Here is a 22,150-nt window from a genome sequence, read left to right on the forward strand (position 1 = left end):
ATTCTACTAAAGCAAAAGCCAGTGAAAATGTACCGTTCTGGATTACAAAATGATGCCTTTCACTAAAAACTACAGTACTGTACATTAAATATTTTAAACAATTTTTCTTGATAAAAATTAGAAAAATGTAAAATGTTTTCTTAATACAAAATGACTATTACATAAACTACAAGAATGAAATATTACATTATTATTAATGAAAATGAGAACTATTAAATGTTGCTAAAATCAGTTATTTATGTGGTTGTATCTGCAACTCACCTAGCACCGTTGTCACTCATAATGTGCCTCAATTATGCATAAATAAAACAACTGAAGGTGACAAAATTATATTGCTGGCGTACACTGATCAATTTCATGTGCAACAGTTGTCATCTAAGTGAGACTGTTCAAAATGCTACGATGTAGCGGACGCTGCATTTTCTCACCCCAATTTCCAATGTACGTCATCTGCGACTTTGTACCCGTGAACATGTGTAAAACTAATTCCTGTGCTGCTAAAGTCGTAGCCTGGCGTCTCTAGTCCACTGTGAGTGATGTGTCGCTATATCTGTGATACAAATAAGAAGCAACATTTAAAGAAAAAGTACGATACAGCTCTCTGCGAGGCTCAATCACGCTGGGCGTCTTACACCGCATGGCATATTGATGCATGAGGACACACCTACTGTATATGTCACAATTTTACAAGAGTATCTACAAATATTTACCATAATAAGATACACACCACCTGCAGGTATATTATATTGATCAGTGGGAAGAGAAACACATACCTGTTTCAGGAATCTATTTTAAAGGCCTAGAATACTTCATGTCATCTAGTTTTATGATAAGGGTCCTTACATGCACAGTTTCCATGTCCTTCATATTAATTAATACATTAATGCATTAATATGCTTATTTTGTTATTTTGAGAAATCAAGAAAATGCAATAAAATCTAATGTACTGTGCTTCACTGTTTAGTGCACAAACCATATTATTTTGTATTTCAGGAAAATAAAAACCACCTGGCCTATCATGGCGTTTCACACCTTCTTCATGGCTCATTCCAAGAGAATGCTCTCTATGATAAAATGTATATACTTATATACAGAATTGTTCCAAACTTGTCTATTATTGCTATTTTCTAAGCTGAGCATATTATATTCCAGGAGTGTAATTTCATGGCAAGTGTTCTTATTAAACATAGTTATGGACTTATATTAGATTGTATTTAATTATTAATACCTCAAATTAAGTGAGCTTTCAAGAAGTGGATTCAATTATATATTTCGCATCTACCTAAGATCTATGCTACACAATCTAGAACTCTCTCCTTATACCACTAATCCCTTTGTATATTCACCCCATATACTCCCGTAGGGTGGGATCATATAACCAGTGGATTGCAAACATGTCAAATTTGAACCAGAGCTCAGTCAAAGAGTTCATTCTTCTTGGACTCTCGGACAATCCAGATATGCAAGTTCCATTGTTCCAGTTGTTTTTGATGATTTATATGTCCACTCTGGCCGGGAATATTCTGCTCATCATGGCTGTGAGAGTGGATAATCATCTACACACCCCTATGTATTTCTTTCTCAGCAATCTGTCCTTCCTGGACATCTGCTACACATCAATCATTGTCCCCAAGATGTTGGTGAACATCGCTATATCTTCCAAAAGTATTACATCTGCTGGCTGTTATCTCCAGGTTTATTTTTACCTGTTCTTGGGTGAAACAGAGTGCATCCTTCTGGCTTCCATGGCCTATGACCGGTATGTTGCCATCTGTAACCCTCTGCGTTACAATGTGATTATGGACACAGCGTCCTGTATCAGGATGATCAGTGTGTGCTGGATGACTGGCTCTGTTGTCTCCTCAGTTGATATAGTCTATACATGTAAGTTAAGTTTCTGTGGACATATCACCATCGACCACTTCTTCTGTGAAGCTCCATCACTGCTGCAACTGTCCTGCAGTGATATCACAGTGAACAACATTTTAACTTTGGTCGGAGCTACCAGGTTCCTTCTTGCTCCCATAGCTCTGATTCTTTTCTCCTACATACAAATTTTCCTAGTGGTAGTGAGACTCCCCTCCGGGAGATACAAAGCCTTCTCCACTTGTGTTTCCCATCTCATTGTCGTTGTCATTTTCTATGGGACAGCTATGTTCATGTACCTGAGACCAAGGTATTCATCTATAGAATTTACTGATAAAATGGTGTCAGTTTTCTATACAATTGTTACCCCAATGTTAAACCCTTTAATCTACAGCTTGAGAAATAAAGATGTACAAAGAGCTCTTAGTTTACTGGGAAGGTCTATACCCAGCCTTAAATAAAATGTATATTTGAGATTGATTTATATATCAACCTTTATTCCATCAATTTATGTGAATAGATTATTTGGGGGCCGAAATACCTGTTATATGCTATTGTACAGTACTATAATTTATAATCTAACAGTATAATGGTAACAAAATAATGAAACGTACAATATACACAGAGGGTAGATTTCCTGCAGAAATGGCGGAAGCCCAAATTTTAACAATACTAAAACCAAAGAAAGACTCAACGGATGGTAAGAATGGTAGGCCTATTACCTTGCTAAGCATTGGCATTAATATATTTACTAAGTTTATAACCAACCACAATAACCCACTTCCTTCCTCAATTGATCCATCCGAACCAGGTTGGTTTCAGTCTTGGCCACACAGACCCTCATAAAAAAAACCACACAGGGTTCTTCACCTGGTGGACATAATATTGATTTAAAGGCTAATAAAAGTGATTGCAGTAAAAACCACTAACTAGCTGATGTATCTGGTTTCGACCGGGCAAAGATTAGCTGGGCAGAACATTTTATCCATTTACACACTCTTAGGAATAGATATCCCATAGTATCCCTGCTTAGAGGGTGACTGCACATAACTGTCATAGTTGACAGACCACCCGCAGGTCACATGTTCCAGGTCACCTGGCAGGTGCACAGGCAGAGTTAACCAACAGTGACATTTTCAAAGAGTTTAATGGTGATGCATTGTAATTGGCTGGCGAACGCTTTGCGTCATGACTCGAAAACAAAGTAAGCAATTACACCAGTATAATTCTGCTCCTCTATGGACCAAGAGTTTTAATTTGGTATATGATGTGCCCTGACAACCAGACAACGCAGACAACTGCGTCATAGAAATAAGTCACTATTAAAAATCGTCTTTGCTAGTTAATTAATAATGGGTGCCATAAAACCATTGTACTTGTGGTAATAAGATATAATCTGGTTAATATACATAGTTCTGCCACTAAAAACGCAGTCAAATAGATTTTAGTAGGAGAACTAATTATTATAGGTGGCTAATTAATTAAAAAAAATGCAATACCCCACTGTTACATACATAGTATTAACAGTCTAAAGAATAAGAGAACAGATACAAAAAGACATACTGTACAGAATCCATAATGAAATTTAATAACATTAATCGTCACATGAATCTAAACCATGTAATGTGATATTGGCTGATATTACAGGTCCTACAACGTGAATTAATACTTTATTATATACTAAGGATAAACTAAGTATAACTAAGGATAAACTAAGTATAACTTATATATTAAGGATAAAATAACATATGAATTATAGGACATCTAGGACCCCAGAGCAAGTTTCTATCCAAGTAGATACTGAGCATAATAAATATAATCTGATACAGAACAGATGCAATGTTTTATTGATTATTATTTTCAAGTAACGAGAATCACAGAATAATAAAAGATAACTAAGACTGTCCACTTATCCTTTTACTGAAATGACTGGCATCTCTTTGTAAGGCAGAAGTAATAGACATAACTAAGTTCGTGAAACAATATAACATTGTGGTCAGGTAAAGTGCCATTATCATTTCACAAAGCATTATTTTTGTCTTTTGGGATCTTGATCTCCATGTCTGCTCTATATGAATGCCTCTCAAAATTTCAGTGTTGGTTTCCTCTTATCTTCCTTTCACACCTCAAATGGCACCAGCCAGGGCTTCCGCATCTCCCCTTCAATGTTTGTTTGGCTACAAAACCCATGGCCCATAAAATATTCCTCAATGTTGCAGTCCATGGTACTCCCCATAAGTTATGTCTTTTCACAGAATGTATCCTGTTGGTTGGATTTGCTCCATACTACTCTGGACCAGTTCAGTATTTCGTTACAAGCTAAATGCCACCAAAGTTGAGGCTTTGCTCACAAATGTGCTGGAAGAATAATATATAAAAATCACCACATAAACTCCTAATGCTCTAAAATATAGAAGTGATATATACTAGTTCTACTTGCAGCAAGTGAAACAGAGGTAAAGTATATGCTAAAACCTCCAAACAATACAACAACAAAAAACAGGAAATCGCTGCGCTAAGTAAACTAAAAATCAAGTTTTAAAAGTCTGCTTCATGTCTGCTTCATGTCATGTCACCTTTGATAAACCAGCAGAAGCTGTGAAACGCGTCAGGCGTGAGCCTTCTCATCATCCCACCACAACCTACCACCTCAGCTTGGACCACCGTGGACCCCCCAAACTGCTCAATTTGAACCACATCCGCAACTAAGGACTGGACTTTTGTTCACCAAAACGCACAACTGGTGAGGACTTTCATTAATTCATGCTTCATTATTGGAATTGCTAATCCTCCAGCGTTGGGACATTTTTTTCCAGCCCAGGGACTATGCTATAGCCCCAGGATTTATTCGGTTCTAAGCATACAGGGTCCTATGGTCAATTTGGAACAAGCTCATGTGTTGTCTAAATGGTGATTAGAGGCTATTTATCACAGTGTATACTCATTTTTAATTGTCTAACTGACAGATTTTAAGTATAATAAATTTTATTTGATATTCAGACAATTCATCTCTCTAAGCGCAGCCTTATTGTTGTTGTATTTTAGTTCGCATTTCTATATAGGTGTAACTAACCTATCCAGGCAGCTGCTGTACACTTTAAATTGGAATCACACCCACAGCGCCCTTTCCAACCTAGGTTGGCTTGTCCCATTTTTTCATGTCAGGTGAAACACTAAGGCTCTGGTGTGATGGCGAAATGTAATTTTACGGATAATAATTACACATCTTAATCAATGCCTAATGTATGATAAACACTAAAAATAATGCTAAGAATAAAATGATTTATAACAGCATTCCTGCCTATAATTCAGTCAAAAAATTATATCACTTAACAAGATGAATCTCTAGATATAAATTAAATCTCTGGATATAGTTAATATGCTGATTATTTTTACATGTTTCTGTGAGAAAATAGATAAAATGTTAAGTATTTTCAAATACAGTATGCTTGAAACACAATCACTCAATCTACCAGCTGAAAAATAGAGGAAATAATTACATGTGATGTTATAATGTAAATTACAAGCTTGTCTTTAAGAAACCGCTAGACTGTCTAGGTAAAAGGACACATGGAGATGCTAATTACAGGGAAGATATAGAACATTTTTCCTATACATTCCATTCAATGAAGTTGATGATTAACCATGATGCTATGCGAATGATGGATATAGCTAAGAGACCTCAGGGATATAGAGACAATCAACAAACTGTGATTAACATAAATTCTAATTTATAAACTCCCTTCTTTGGGTTTGTTAAAAACTGTTTAGATCGGAAAAAAAGAGCAGAGCAATTAAATGTGAACCACTTCAATACAGTGTCCTGTACAGCACATGCTAAGATATATATATATATATATATATATATATATATATATATACTGCTCAAAAAAATAAAGGGAACACTAAAATAACACATCCTAGATCTGAATGAATTAAATATTCTTATTTAATACTTTGTTCTTTACATAGTTGAATGTGCTGACAACAAAATCACACAAAAATTATCAATGGAAATCAAATTTATTAACCCATGGAGGTCTGGATTTGGAGTCACACTCAAAATGAAAGTGGAAAAACACACTACAGGCTGATCCAAGTTTGATGTAATGTCCTTAAAACAAGTCAAAATGAGGCTCAGTAGTGTGTGTGGCCTCCACGTGCCTGTATGATCTCCTTACAATGCCTGGGTATGCTCCTGATAAGGTGGTGGATGGTCCCCTGAGGGATCTCCTCCCAGACCTGGACTAAAGCATCTGCCAACTCCTGGACAGTCTGTGGTGCAATGTGGCGTTGGTGGATGAAGCGAGACATGATGTCCGAGATGTGCTCAATTGGATTGAGGTCTGGGCATCAGGCGGGCAAGTCCATAGCATCAATGCCTTCATCTTGCAGGAACTGCTGACACACTCCAGCCACATGAGGTCTAGCATTGTCTTGCATTAGGAGGAACCCAGGGCCAACCGCACCAGCATATGGTCTCACAAAGGGTCTGAGAATCTCATCTCGGTACCTAATGGCAGTCAGGCTACCTCTGGCGAGCACATGGAGGGCTGTGCGGCCCCCCAAAGAAATGCCACCCCACACCATTACTGACCCACTGCCAAACCGGTCATGCTGGAGGATGTTGCAGGCAGCAGAACGTTCTCCTTCATGTCTCCAGACTCTGTCACGTCTGTCACATGTGCTCAGTGAGAACCTGCTTTCATCTGTGAAGAGCATAGGGTGCCAGTGGCGAATTTGCCAATCTTGGTGTTCTCTGGCAAATGCCAAACATCCTGCACGGTGTTGGACTGTAAGCACATCCCCCACCTGTGGACGTTGGGCCCTCATACCACCCTCATGGAGTCTGTTTCTGATCGTTTGAGTAGACACATGCACATTTGTGGCTTGCTGGGGGTCATTTTGCAGGGCTCTGGCAGTGCTCCTCCTGTTCCTCCTTGCACAAAGGCAGAGGTAGCGGTCCTGCTGCTGGGATGTTACCCTCCTATGGCCTCCTCCATGACTCCTGATGTACTGGCCTGTCTCCTGGTAGCGCCTCGATGCTCTAGACACTACGCTGACAGACACAGCAAACCTTCTTGCCACAGCCCGCATTGATGTGCCATCCTGGATGAGCTGCACTACTTGAGCCACTTGTGTGGGTTGTAGACTCCGTCTCATGCTACCACTAGAGTAAAAGCACCGCCAGCTTTCAAAAGTGACCAAAACATCAGCCAGAAAGCAGAGGAGCTGAGAAGTGGTCTGTGGTCACCACCTGCAGAATAACTCCTTTATTGGGGGTGTCTTGCTAATTGCCTATAATTTCTACCTGTTGTCTATTCCATTTGCACAACAGCATGTGAAATTGATTGTCAATCAGTGTTGCTTCCTAAGTGGACAGTTTGATTTCACAGAAGTGTGATTGACTTGGAGTTACATTGTGTTGTTTAAGTGTTCCCTTTATTTTTTTGAGCAGTGTATATATATATATATATATATATATTTGTGTGTGTGTGTGTGTGTGTGTGTGTGTGTGTGTGTGTGTGTGTGTGTGTGTGTGTGTGTGTAAATATATATAAATATATATAATCTTCTATTTCTATTTTCTATTTTCATACCAAAACTATTTTGAATAAATAATCAATGATAAAGATTTATTTGAAATTTTGAAGGCCCTGCTGAGATATTCCCATCATACTTCATGTTCATGTCTAAGGTAGAGGAGTTCTGGAGACTCATTTGATGATGTGGGCACGTAATTGATAAGGTCAGCAAGATTTGGTTTGCTTTATTAAATTTCATTGCATGCTATGTTTTGTTATTACTGTTTCCTGACTTTAAAGTATTTTTGATGCAGAAAATTGAATACCAGTTCTTGAGATAATAGCAATACAGATGTAGGCAGCCTCATTCAGCCCATAACATGGCTGCTCAGGCACATGCATTATGGGTATGACTAGGTGCTTCAGGGTGCAACTTCACACACCCCGCACCTAGCTAATGCACTATTTATGGCCATAGGCATGCATACGCATGCGTGCGGTCATTTGTGGGCACACTCAGAGCAACTATTTTGTTGTGATGCACAAAGATGAAGCTGGTTCCATCTGTATATACATGAAGTAAAGAATCATGATCTGTGGGGCATTGTAATAGCATAAATAGATGTAAGGAGATAATAAAAATATGAGATTGTGCACTTTTAAAATAAAACTGTATAAAGAGATTCATAGTATGTGGGACACGGATCAGATCTAGAAACATGTGAAGTATAGCATTCCAGATATTTAAATAGAGATAATATGACAAAGAAGTAGTATGTTTTTTTCATGACTGGAGGAATATGGTTAACAAATAAGGAAAAAAATTTCCAAGTAAAGGTTCCTTTATTTCTAAAGTGTTTGAAAATGTACAAATGGAGATTGATAAATTGCAAAAAACAAAGATAATTATGACATACTATACTGTATTGTTTGGCATTATGGAAGATGGAGGTGGATATGACAGGCTCCATCAGACAGTAATATACAGCCAGTTGGTTCTGAAATTACAGAAAAGGGTAGCTGGTCACCTCTTAATTGTTTTTCATCCCATCCACAAGCATACCAGATGGGGCAGACAGTTGGGAGCACTTCAAAGGTTACACTGGGGGAGGTGAGCCATACAAGGGCCCAGTGCATATATGGGAAAACTGACACTACGCAGTAGTATGATGTACCCTGTATGTAGGGTGCAATGGCAGGGTGTGCAATCAGTGGAATTAAACATTACAGGAAAAGCACACAATGGGGTTGGAGAAAAAATAAAAAAGGTGTAAAAAAACAATAGCAGGTAACCAGTGGCAGAAGGAAAATTACAGTAGGATAACATTATTTTGATAAAATCATAGTATGGATGGGTATGAGAATGTGAGGGGCACACTCAGGACCAATGGAGAACTCCCTGCTGAGCCTGGTCCTAGTGCTTTCCCCCCACAGTTCCCTGCTCATTTTGAGGGTTATGCCCAGGGACAGACTTGATGTTCTCAGCCGGAGAGGTGATAAGCCTGGTCTTGGAGTTCTCATGGTAGAGGTGAGGAGAGGCCACATAATGATCCTGACTTTTGGGGTTGTAGCGCACTCTTCTGTTATCTTGTTGGTTTGTTTGCCTTCTGTTTTACTTCAGTTTAACACAGGTATAACACAGCTATTGATTTTAGATGCCACTTTATAACTAGCCACTTCATATACTAGGCACTGCAGCGACCTAAAGGACTGGTGTCCTGACCTATACTGAATAAATAATTCTACAAACACATGTTCATCCTGATTATACCCCCTCCCCCACACAGCAACCCTCCACCTTCAGCAAAAGGTGTTAATCAAATATAACAAATGTAAGTTATGCAAACCCCACTCAATCACTATAAGTTTTTTGCATAGTACAGATAAAAATTCACTTAGAACAGCTTTCTATACTTTTAAACATGCAATGTAATCTGAAATAGTCTGCAATATTGTTTACTAAATAAAAGTTTAGTAAGGCAGTTGAAATAGTCTGCAATATTGTTTACAGAATAAAAGTTTAGTAAGGCAGTTGAAATACAGATGGGTCCACGGTTATCTTGGCTAGTTAACTGCGCCTAGACACAATATGGTTTATTAACATAAACCCTTCATCTATTGTTCTCAGCTGTAATACAATACAGAGAACAATACAGCAGGGGATTAAGTCATTACAGCAGCGGATTAAATACAACTACCTAGTCTCAGTTAATCCTATTAAAGGTCAGGATAAACATGGACCCATCTGTAGTCTGCAATATTGTTTACCAAATAAAAGTTTAGTAAGGCAGTTGAAACAGTCTGCAATATTGTTTACCGAATAAAAGTTTAGTAAGGCAGTTGAAATAGTCTGCAATATTGTTTACTGAAAAAAGTTTAATAAGGCAGTAGAAATAGTCTGCAATATTGTTTACCGAATAAAAGTTTAGTAAGGCAGTTGAAATAGTCGGCAATATTGTTTACCGAATAAAAGTTTAGTAAGGCAGTTGACATAGTCTGCAATATTGTTTACCGAATAAAAGTTTTGTAAGGCAGTTGACATAGTCTGCAATATTGTTTACCTGTTGATGAGAAGGAGAGAGGAGGAGTCAATTTTGCAATCGATATCAGTTGAAGTTGTAACTAATTACATTCATGTATAACACTGCTATTTATTTTAGCTGCCACTTTATAACTAGCCACTTCATATACTAGGCACTGCAGCATCCTAATGGACTGGCGTCCTGACCTATACTGAATTATCAGAAATGACAAATCCTGAGGAGAGTTGTAGATGGTTAAGACATTATGCAAATCTATTCTTAATTTACCCAACAGATTGACATCTGCAACCAATGCAAAAATGGTGACCATGGCTTTGGTGAACTGCTGTGCAACAGGATGATGGCTGCCGTGCTTGCTCCTTCTTTGAAATGATTGCTTTGCAGTCACTTAGTTTAGTAATCTTCCCCTTCTGTGATGACATTAGACCCTTAACTAAAAACTTTCCTCTTAAATCATGGAGATTACTAGGGAAAATTGTTTGCCTTTTTAAAGTGACTGCAGCTTGACTACATTTAATTTTGAATAATGAGGAGAAGACTGATGATGAAAGTGTTGGCATTTACGACTGCATCAGGCATCTATCCATGCTGCTGGTAGATAATGCTGGACTGCTTGTTACTAAACATGATTTGGTGCTTCTGTAGAATTGCTTGGATGAACTTGCTGCAAATGTTATAACAGGGATGAGGTGACTAGATGGTTACAAACCCTACCAAGACTTACTTTGGCATCACAAAGGCTACAGATGCCTTGGCACTCATGGCATCCACATGTAGAGGTAGCCTTTTTGCATATTGTCCAGACATGGCAATATACTTATAATGGACATTAGGTGGAGACCATTATTTTTCTTACACAAGAAACATTATCTCATCAACTTCCTCAAAGGCAACATTCACTATCATCATTATTCTCATTATTGTCAGATAATTAAAGATCCTACAGTAGCATAATCAATTGCCGTGTCTGATTGTAAACCATCAGTATTCCTATTCATAGACAATTGCAGTGGGGGTTTCCAGTTGCCTAGAAACCCACCTTTCCCTCAGCCTGTGCAGTGACCACTACATGCAGTATAAAGAGTGGAATGGAGCTATTGCACGTGTCCAGTGGCAGCAGATTTTTCCTACCAAGTCTGCTGTCTGTATGTGTCTGTGGGTCTGAGTACTCCCTCATTGCACCAGAGAGAGAATCTGGTAAGTGGCTTACTTTGATCATTGGGCATCATATGTCTGACATACTGTACCACATAAATTTGGGAATGGACGGAGATGGGATATTAGTTATTTAATGTTTTTTTGTTTTTTGTTTTTTTACACAGGTTCCATCCGTGGAAGCCATAGATTACATTTCCAAGGACTTTTTGGGTTATTTTCATCAACTGTGCTCCTATGAGTTGCACAATTCAATTGTAAAATTCTATTCACAAAAAAGTGGAGAAATCACACTGATCCACAGAAAAGTGCCAAAAAGACTATAGAACACTATAAAAGGCTATCAGTGGCCATAAACAAAGTATTTGAGGTTCTTAAAAAGTTGTCAAACTTGTGGTTTTTTAAAACTATTTTATGAACAGAGGAAAAGTGAAAGCAAACACATGTGATTTGTAATTGTTGTTAGGCAAGTTTGAAAAATATTGGGAAAACAAAAATTAATTTCCCATTAATACAACACCCCAAAATACATGCCCCACATAATTAAACCCATTTTTTTTACAGAAAATCCCCTAGAAATGGCATTATTGCCAAAATTATGTTATTTAAATGTTTCCAAGTGAAGATTATTCATTAGGAAGGGCGTACTAGAGTTTCTGATATTTATACCTTAAAATAAACTTTTGTACCTACTTTTCATTTACTCATTTACTGCAAACTAAAATCAGAGTTAACTTCCTTTGAGACACACTTTATCTTAATGCAGGTTTTCTAATTGAATAGCAAGTTTTTGACCAACCCACATTATTGGTACCAGTGGCTAATTGTATTGTACTCTATGATTGTTGTAAAGTACTTAAAGAAAAACTTCTACCTCTCACATTGCATGGTATCTTTCTTCAGAGATTCCATCAAACATGTGGACAACTTTATAAAAGATAGGGAAAAGAAGAACTTTTACAATTGCAGGAAACCAGTGAGATGAGATCGTGATCAAAGGAGGTGGCCATTAATTGTTAGTTGGAGCGAATCAATTTCTGTATTTAGATACCATGGAGGTATTATTTGGGTAACTGATTGAAGGCCTTCTACTGAAGCTCTACATCGTTGTGTGAAAAAGCGATATGAGTTTAAGACCATTGTTACAGCAAATTTATGCATTAATATATTTAATGTGATTGGTCCAGTTTAAACATTTCTGCAAATTAGCATAACTGACTTCATGGTGGAATGGAAAATGGTTGAGAGTGTCATTGACCAGCTTATGAAAACTGAGTTTAATTCCATTAAAGACAGTGCTACATATTTAACATTAACAATGAATGATCTGATAAGTAATAATAAAAAACCAGTCCATTCCTACCGTTCAAGAAGAGGCCCGTGCTGCCCGACTGAAAGGAGGTACACACGCCACACCAGTGACGTTATGCACCTCAAAGGAAGAGGGGAAGGCGTGTCCAGCAGCTTGCTCTCCACACTCCTCCAGTAACCGTCAGCTGCAGCCCATACTTGCCGGTACTTCCGCTACCCCAGAAAGCCCACTCAAGCCCCCAGAATTCCCAGGCACGCATCAAATTCTGACTGCGCATGCGCGAGCTGGCTCCTCTCCCTGTCCCCTTGCTGGCAATTGGGAGGGGGAGTGATGGGAGACCTGGACTGGTGTAAAAAGCCACTCTGGCAGGAGTTTGAAGGCAGCTGGGAGAAGATGAGGCAGGGAAGCAGTAGGAGTGGATGGTCCCAAGGTGAGTGTGGTCCTACCTGCAGCTTGTGTATGCGTGTTGACCCGTGTGAGTGTGTGTGTGTGTGTGTGTGTGTGTTTAGAAAGTTATGTATTGTAGCTTAAATATGATTTATAAATTTCTTAACACTGTAAGAAATAAATATATAATTGAATTGCTGGTCATTTACAATGGGATAGGTGCAAAATGCCAGTATTGTACTGTATACTTGGTTTGTGTACACAAAATTACAAATGTGTGTGTGTATGTGTGTAATGATCGAAGTGGGTCGGTATACAACGGTATGGCATACCGGCACTTCTTTGAGCACTGACCGCTGAAGTCCCCCGCCGCCACATTGAGTTCTCGCTCCTATGACCGTGGCGCTACTATTTCAAATCTGCCACAGACCAGCTTGGATGCCGGTCAGCGGCAGATTTGAAATAGTAGCGCCGTGGTTATAGGAGCCACAGTGCCGCCGACCACAGCCTCCTCCTCCTTGCACCGCCGCCATCCTCTGCCTCCTCCTCCGATACACCGTTGCCGTCACCCTCAGCTGCACCGCCACCGTCAGCCGCCCCGCTGCCGCCCTCAGTCTTTTCTGCGCACCTCTGCCTCCACAGCACCACAGAATCCTCATCCACCGCACCACAAACCACAGCATCCTCAGCACCACCGCTACTAAACAGGTAATCTCACCCTGCTGCCTTTCTCTCTCCCTAGTCCCTACTTTATGCCCTGCTGTCCCTCTCTCTCTCACACTCTATCACTTTTCCCTGTCTCTATGTCCCTGCTGTCACTTTCCCTGTCCTTATGTCCCTGTTGTTGCTTTTCCTGTCCCTGCTGTCACTCTCGCTGTCCCTATGTCCCTACTGTCACTTTCCCTGTCCCTATGTCCTTGCTGTCACTTTCTCTGTCCCTCTGCCACTTTCCCTGTCCCTATGTCCCTGCTGTCATTTTCCCTGTCCCTATGTCCCTGCTGTCACTTTCCCTGTCCCTCTGCCACTTTCCCTGTCCCTATGTCCCTGCTGTCAATTTCCCTGTCCCTATGTCCCTGCTGTCACTTTCCCTGTCCCTGCTGTCACTTTCCCTGTCCCTATGTCCCTGCTGTCACTTTCCCTGTCCCTCTGCCACTTTCCCTGTCCCTATGTCCCTGCTGTCACTTTCTCTGTCCCTCTGTCACTTTCCCTGTCCCTATGTCCCTGCTGTCACTTTCCCTGTCCCTCTGCCACTTTCCCTGTCCCTATGTCCCTGCTGTCACTTTCCCTGTCCCTCTGTCATTCTCCCTGTCCCTATGTCCCTGCTGTCACTTCCCCTGTCCTTATGTCCCTGCTGTCATTTTCCCTGTCCCTGCTGTCACTTTCCCTGTCCCTATGTCCCTGCTGTCACTTTCCCTGTCCCTCTGTCACTCTCCCTGTCCCTATATCCCTACTGTCACTTTCCCTGTCCCTCTGTCACTTTCCCTGTCCCTGCTGTCACTTTCCCTGTCACTATATCCCTGCTGTCACTTTCCCTGTCCCTCTGTCACTCTCCCTGTCCCTATGTCCCTGCTGTCACTTTCCCTGTCCCTCTGTCACTCTCCCTGTCCCTATGTCCCTGCTGTCACTTTCCCTGTCCCTCTGTCACTCTCCCTGTCCCTATGTCCCTGCTGTCACTTTCCCTGTCCCTCTGTCACTTTCCCTGTCCCTGCTGTCACTTTCCCTGTCCCCATATCCCTGCTGTCACTTTCCCTGTCCCTCTGTCACTCTCCCTGTCCCTATGTCCCTACTGTCACTTTCTCTGTCCCTCTGTCACTTTCCCTGTCCCTATGTCCCTGCTGTCACTTTCTCTGTCCCTGCTGTCACTTTCCCTGTCCCTCTGTCACTTTCCCTGTCCTTATGTCCCTGCTGTCAGTTTCCCTGTCCCTCTGCCACTTTCCCTGTCCCTATGTCCCTGCTGTCACTTTCCCTGTCCTTCTGTCATTCTCCCTGTCCCTATGTCCCTGCTGTCAATTTCCCTGTCCCTGCTGTCACTTTCCCTGTCCCTCTGTCACTCTCCCTGTCCCTATGTTCCTGCTGTCACTTTCCCTGTCCCTCTGTCACTTTACCTGTCCCTGCTGTCACTTTCCCTGTCCCTATATCCCTGCTGTCACTTTCCCTGTCCCTCTGTCACTCTCCCTGTCCCTATATCCCTGCTGTCACTTTCCCTGTCCCTCTGTCATTCTCCCTGTCCCTCTGTCACTTTCCCTGTCCCTGCTGTCACTTTCCCTGTCCCTGCTGTCACTAATTCCCTGTCCCTATGTCCCTGCTGTCACTTTCCCTGTCCCTCTGTCACTCTCACTGTCCCTATGTCCCTGTTGTCACTTTCCCTGTCCCTCTATCACTTTCCCTGTCCCTGCTGTCACTTTCCCTGTCCCTATATCCCTGCTGTCACTTTCCCTGTCCCTCTGTCACTCTCCCTGTCCCTATGTCCCTGCTGTCACTTTCTCTGTCCCTCTATCATTCTCCCTGTGCCTATGTCCCTGCTATCACTTTCCCTGTCCCTCTGTCACTTTCCCTGTCCCTATGTCCCTGCTGTCACTTTCTCTGTCCCTGCTGTCACTTTCCCTGTCCCTCTGCCACTTTCACTGTCCCTATGTACCTGCTGTCACTTTCCCTGTCCCTCTGTCACTCTCCCTGTCCCTATGTCCCTGCTATCACTTTCCCTGTCCCTCTGTCACTCTCCCTGTCCCTAGGTATCTGCTGTCACTTTCCCTGTCCCTCTGCCACTTTCCCTGTCCCTATGTCCCTGCTGTCACTTTCTCTGTCCCTCTGTCACTTTCCCTGTCCCTCTGCCACTTTCACTGTCCCTATGTACCTGCTGTCACTTTCCCTGTCCCTGCTGTCACTCTCCCTGTCCCTATGTCCCTGCTATCACTTTCCCTGTCCCTCTGTCACTCTCCCTGTCCCTAGGTATCTGCTGTCACTTTCCCTGTCCCTCTGCCACTTTCCCTGTCCCTATGTCCCTGCTGTCACTTTCCCTGTCCCTCTGTCATTCTCCCTGTCCCTATGTCCCTGCTGTCACTTCCCCTGTCCTTATGTCCCTGCTGTCACTTTCCCTGTCCCTGCTGTCACTTTCCCTGTCCCTATGTCCCTGCTGTCACTTTCCCTTGCCCTCTGTCACTCTCCCTGTCCCTATGTCCCTGCTGTCCCTTTCCCTGTCCCTCTGTCACTTTACCTGTCCCTGCTGTCACTTTCCCTTTCCCTATATCCCTGCTGTCACTTTCCCTGTCCCTCTGTCACTCTCACTGTCCCTATGTCCCTGTTGTCACTTTCCCTGTCCCTCTATCACTTTCCCTGTCCCTGCTGTCACTTTCCCTGTCCCTATATCCCTGCTGTACTTTCCCTGTCCCTCTGTCACTCTCCCTGTCCCTATGTCCCTGCTGTCACTTTCTCTGTCCCTCTGTCATTCTCCCTGTGCCTATGTCCCTGCTATCACTTTCCCTGTCCCTCTGTCACTTTCCCTGTCCCTATGTCCCTGCTGTCACTTTCTCTGTCCCTGCTGTCACTTTCCCTGTCCCTCTGCTACTTTCACTGTCCCTACGTACCTGCTGTCACTTTCCCTGTCCCTGCTGTCACTCTCCCTGTCCCTATGTCCCTGCTGTCACTATCTCTGTCCCTCTGTCATTCTCCCTGTGCCTATGTCCCTGCTATCACTTTCCCTGTCCCTCTGTCACTCTCCCTGTCCCTAGGTATCTGCTGTCACTTTCCCTGTCCCTCTGCCACTTTCCCTGTCCCTATGTCCCTGCTGTCACTTTCCCTGTCCCTCTGTCATTCTCCCTTTCCCTATGTCCCTGCTGTCACTTCCCCTGTCCCTGCTGTCACTTTCCCTGTCCCTATGTCCCTGCTGTCACTTTCCCTTGCCCTCTGTCACTCTCCCTGTCCCTATGTCCCTGCTGTCCCTTTCCCTGTCCCTCTGTCACTTTACCTGTCCCTGCTGTCACTTTCCCTTTCCCTATATCCCTGCTGTCACTTTCCCTGTCTCTCTGTCACTCTCCCTGTCCCTATGTCCCTGCTGTCACTTTCTCTGTCCCTCTGTCATTCTCCCTGTCCCTAAGTCTCTGCTGTCACTTTCCCTGTCCTTCTGTCACTCTCCCTGTCCCTAGGTCTCTGCTGTCACTTTCCCTGTCCCTCTGTCACTCTCCCTGTCCCTAGGTCTCTGCTGTCACTTCCCCTGTCCCTCTGTCATTCTCCCTGTCCCTCTGTCACTTTCCCTGTCCCTCTGCCACTTTCCCTGTCCCTATGTCCCTGCTGTCACGTTCCCTGTCCCTGCTGTCACTTTCCCTGTCCCTATGTCCCTGCTGTCAATTTTCCTGTCCCTCTGTCACTTTCCCTGTCCCTATGTCCCTGCTGTCACTAACCCTGTCCCTGCTGTCACTTTCCCTGTCCCTATGTCCCTGCTGTCACTTTCCCTGTCCCTCTGTCACTTTCCCTGTCCCTATGTCCCTGCTGTCACTTTCCCTGTCTCTATGTCCCTGCTGTCACTTTTCCTGTCCCTCTGTCATTCTCCCTGTACCTCTGTCACTTTCCCTGTCCCTGCTGTCACTTTCCCTGTCCCTATGTCCCTGCTGTCACTTTCCCTGTCCCTCTGTCACTCCCCCTGTCCCTATGTCCCTGCTGTCACTTTCCCTGTCCTTCTACCACTTTCCCTGTCCCTATGTCCCTGCTGTCACTTTCCCTGTACCTGCTTTCACTTTCCCTGTCTCTATGTCCCTGCTGTCACTTTTCCTGTCCCTGCTGTCACTCCCCCTGTCCCTATGTCCCTGCTGTCACTTTCCCTGTCCCTGCTGTCACTCTCCCTGTCCCTATGTCCCTGCTGTTACTCACCCTGTCCCTATGTCCCTGCTGTCACTTTCCCTGTCCCTCTGCCACTTTCCCTGTCCCTATGTCCCTGCTGTCACTTTCCCTGTCCCACTGTTACTCTCCCTGTCCCTATGTCCCTGCTGTCACTTTCCCTGTCCTTATGTCCCTGCTGTCACTTTCCCTGTCCCTCTGCCACTTTCCCTGTCCCTATGTCCCTGCTGTCACTTTCCCTGTCCCACTGTTACTCTCCCTCTCCCTATGTCCCTGCTGTCACTTTCCCTGTCCCTGCTGTCACTTTCCCTGTCCCTGCTGTCACTTTCCCTGTCCCTGCTGTCACTCTCCCTGTCCCTATGTCCCTGCTGTCACTTTCCCTGTCCCTCTGTCACTCTTCCTGTCACTATTTCCCTGTTGTCACTTTCCCTGTCCTTATGTCCCTGCTGTCTTTTCCCCAGTCCCTCTGTCACTTTCCCTGTCCCTGCTGTCACTTTCCCTGTCCCTGCTGTCACTCTCCCTGTCCCTATGTCTCTGTTGTCACTTTCCCAGTCCCTATGTCACTCTCCCTGTCCCTATGTCCCTGCTGTCACTTTCCCTGTCCCTATGTCCCTCTGTCACTTTCCCTGTCCCTATGTCCCTGCTGTCACTTTCCCTGTCCCTACGTCCCTGCTGTCACTTTCCCTGTCCCTCTGTCACTTTCCCTGTCTCTATGTCCCTGCTGTCACTCTCCCTGTCCCTCTGTCATTCTCCCTGTCCCTCTGTCACTTTCCCTGTCCCTGCTGTCACTTTCCCTGTCCTTATGTCCCTGCTGTCACTTTCCCTGTCCCTCTGTCACTTTCCCTGTCCCTGCTGTCACCTTCCCTGTCCCTCTGTCACTCTCCCTGTCCCTATGTCCCTACTGTCACTTTCACTGTCCCTATGTCACTCTCCCTGTCCCTATGTCCCTGCTGTCACTTTCCCTGTCCCTATGTCCCTGCTGTCACTTTCCCTGTCCCTCTATCACTTTCCCTGTCACTATGTCCCTGCTGTCACTTTACCTGTCCCTCTGTCATTCTCCCTGTCCCTCTGTCACTTTCCCTGTCCCTGCTGTCACTTTCCCTGTCCTTATGTCCCTGCTGTCACTTTCCTGTCCCTATGTCCCTGCTGTCACTTTCCCTGTCCCTATGTCTCTGCTGTCACTTTCCCTGTCCCTCTGTCACTTTCCCTGTCTCTATGTCCCTGCTGTCACTTTCCCTGTCCCTCTGTCATTCTCCCTGTCCCTCTGTCACTTTCCCTGTCCCTGCTGTCACTTTCCCTGTCCTTATGTCCCTGCTGTCACTTTCCCTGTCCCTCTGTCACTTTCCCTGTCCCTGCTGTCACCTTCCCTGTCCCTCTGTCACTCTCCCTGTCCCTATGTCCCTACTGTCACTGTCCCTATGTCACTCTCCCTGTCCCTATGTCCCTGCTGTCACTTTCCCTGTCCCTGCTGTCACTTTCCCTGTCCCTATGTCCCTGCTGTCACTTTCCCTGTCCCTCTGTCACTTTCCCTGTCCCTATGTCCCTGCTGTCACTTTCCCTGTCCCTCTGTCATTCTCCCTGTCCCTCTGTCACTTTCCCTGTCCCTGCTGTCACTTTCCCTGTCCTTATTTCCCTGCTGTCACTTTTCCTGTCCCTCTGTCACTTTCCCTGTCCCTGCTGTCACCTTCCCTGTCCCTCTGTCACTTTCCCTGTCCCTGCTGTCACTTTCCCTGTCCCTATGTCCCTGCTGTCACTTTCCCTGTCCCTGCTGTCACTCACCCTGTCCCTTTGTCCCTGCTGTCACTTTCCCTGTCCCTCTGTCACTCTCCCTGTCCCTATGTCCCTGCTGTCACTTTCCCTGTCCCACTGTTACACTCCCTGTCCCTATGGCCCAGCTGTCACTTTCCCTGTCCCTGCTGTCACTTTCCCTGTCCTTATGTCCCTGCTGTCACTTTCCCTGTCCCTCTGTCACTTTCCCTGTCCCTGTGTCCCTGCTGTCACTTTCCCTGTCCCTATGTCCCTGCTGTCACTTTCCCTGTCCCTCTGTCACTTTCCCTGTCCCTATGTCCCTGCTGTCAATTTCCCTGTCCCTATGTCCCTGCTGTCACTTTCCCTGTCCCTGCTGTCACTTTCCCTGTCCCTATGTCCCTGCTGTCACTTTCCCTGTCCCTCTGTCATTCTCCCTGTCCCTCTGTCACTTTCCCTGTCCTTATGTCCCTGCTGTCACTTTCCCTGTCCCTCTGTCATTTTCCCTGTCCCTCGGTCACTTTCCCTGTCCTTATGTCCCTGCTGTCACTTTCCCTGTCCTTATGTCCCTGTTGTCACTTTCCCTGTCCCTCTGTCATTCTCCCTGTCCCTCTGTCACTCTTCCTGTCCCTATGTCCCTGCTGTCACTTTCCCTGTCCCTCTGTCACTTTCCCTGTCCCTATGTCCCTGCTGTCAATTTCCCTGTCCCTATGTCCCTGCTGTCACTTTCCCTGTCCCTGCTGTCACTTTCCCTGTCCCTATGTCCCTGCTGTCACTTTCCCTGTCCCTCTGTCACTCTTCCTGTCCCTATGTCCCTGCTGTCACTTTCCCTGTCCCTCTGTCACTCTCCCTGTCCCTATGTCCCTGCTGTCACTTTCCCTGTCCCTCTGTCATTCTCCCTGTCCCTCTGTCACTTTCCCTGTCCCTGCTGTCACTTTCCCTATCCCTATGTCCCTGCTGTCTCTTTCCATGTCCCTCTGTCACTCTCCCTGTCCCTATGTCCCTGCTGTCACTTTCCCTGTCCCTCTGTCACTTTCCCTGTCCCTGCTGTCACTTTCCCTGTCCCTATGTCCCTGCTGTCACTTTCCCTGTCCCTCTCTCACTTTCCCTGTCCCTCTGTCATACTCCCTGTCCCTATGTTCTGCTGTCACTTTCCCTGTCCTTATGTCCCTGTTGTCACTTTCCCTGTCCCTCTGTCACTCTTCCTGTCCCTATGTCCCTGCTGTCACTTTCCCTGTCCCTCTGTCACTCTCCCTGTCCCTATGTCCCTGCTGTCACTTTCCCTGTCCCTCTGTCACTCTCCCTGTCCCTATGTCCCTGCTGTCACTTTCCCTGTCCCTCTGTCACTTTCCCTGTCCCTGCTGTCACTTTCCCTGTCCCTATGTCCCTGCTGTCACTTTCCCTGTCCCTGCTGTCACTCACCCTGTCCCTTTGTCCCTGCTGTCACTTTCCCTGTCCCTCTGTCACTCTCCCTGTCCCTATGTCCCTGCTGTCACTTTCCCTGTCCCACTGTTACACTCCCTGTCCCTATGGCCCAGCTGTCACTTTCCCTGTCCCTGCTGTCACTTTCCCTGTCCTTATGTCCCTGCTGTCACTTTCCCTGTCCCTCTGTCACTTTCCCTGTCCCTGTGTCCCTGCTGTCACTTTCCCTGTCCCTATGTCCCTGCTGTCACTTTCCCTGTCCCTCTGTCACTTTCCCTGTCCCTATGTCCCTGCTGTCAATTTCCCTGTCCCTATGTCCCTGCTGTCACTTTCCCTGTCCCTGCTGTCACTTTCCCTGTCCCTATGTCCCTGCTGTCACTTTCCCTGTCCCTCTGTCATTCTCCCTGTCCCTCTGTCACTTTCCCTGTCCTTATGTCCCTGCTGTCACTTTCCCTGTCCCTCTGTCATTTTCCCTGTCCCTCGGTCACTTTCCCTGTCCTTATGTCCCTGCTGTCACTTTCCCTGTCCTTATGTCCCTGTTGTCACTTTCCCTGTCCCTCTGTCATTCTCCCTGTCCCTCTGTCACTCTTCCTGTCCCTATGTCCCTGCTGTCACTTTCCCTGTCCCTCTGTCACTTTCCCTGTCCCTATGTCCCTGCTGTCAATTTCCCTGTCCCTATGTCCCTGCTGTCACTTTCCCTGTCCCTGCTGTCACTTTCCCTGTCCCTATGTCCCTGCTGTCACTTTCCCTGTCCCTCTGTCACTCTTCCTGTCCCTATGTCCCTGCTGTCACTTTCCCTGTCCCTCTGTCACTCTCCCTGTCCCTATGTCCCTGCTGTCACTTTCCCTGTCCCTCTGTCATTCTCCCTGTCCCTCTGTCACTTTCCCTGTCCCTGCTGTCACTTTCCCTATCCCTATGTCCCTGCTGTCACTTTCCATGTCCCTCTGTCACTCTCCCTGTCCCTATGTCCCTGCTGTCACTTTCCCTGTCCCTCTGTCACTTTCCCTGTCCCTGCTGTCACTTTCCCTGTCCCTATGTCCCTGCTGTCACTTTCCCTGTCCCTCTCTCACTTTCCCTGTCCCTCTGTCATACTCCCTGTCCCTATGTTCTGCTGTCACTTTCCCTGTCCTTATGTCCCTGTTGTCACTTTCCCTGTCCCTCTGTCACTCTTCCTGTCCCTATGTCCCTGCTGTCACTTTCCCTGTCCCTCTGTCACTCTCCCTGTCCCTATGTCCCTGCTGTCACTTTCCCTGTCCCTCTGTCACTCTCCCTGTCCCTATGTCCCTGCTGTCACTTTCCCTGTCCCTCTGTCATTCTCCCTGTCCCTCTGTCACTTTCCCTGTCCCTGCTGTCACTTTCCCTGT

At 45.1% G+C, this 22,150-nt stretch overlaps 1 protein-coding gene across 1 annotated transcript; it reads left to right on the plus strand.

Moving 5' to 3' along the window:
* Positions 1–1,394: 1,394 nt before the first annotated feature.
* Positions 1,395–2,327, plus strand: LOC134910802 (olfactory receptor 5AP2-like). The gene has a single exon (XM_063919185.1). The coding sequence runs from the start codon at positions 1,395–1,397 to the stop codon at positions 2,325–2,327; it is 933 nt and encodes a 310-aa protein (XP_063775255.1).
* The last annotated feature ends 19,823 nt before the right edge of the window (positions 2,328–22,150 follow it).

Source organism: Pseudophryne corroboree, chromosome 4 (genome assembly GCF_028390025.1).
Source record: "Pseudophryne corroboree isolate aPseCor3 chromosome 4, aPseCor3.hap2, whole genome shotgun sequence".
Taxonomy (NCBI): Eukaryota; Metazoa; Chordata; class Amphibia; order Anura; family Myobatrachidae; genus Pseudophryne; species Pseudophryne corroboree.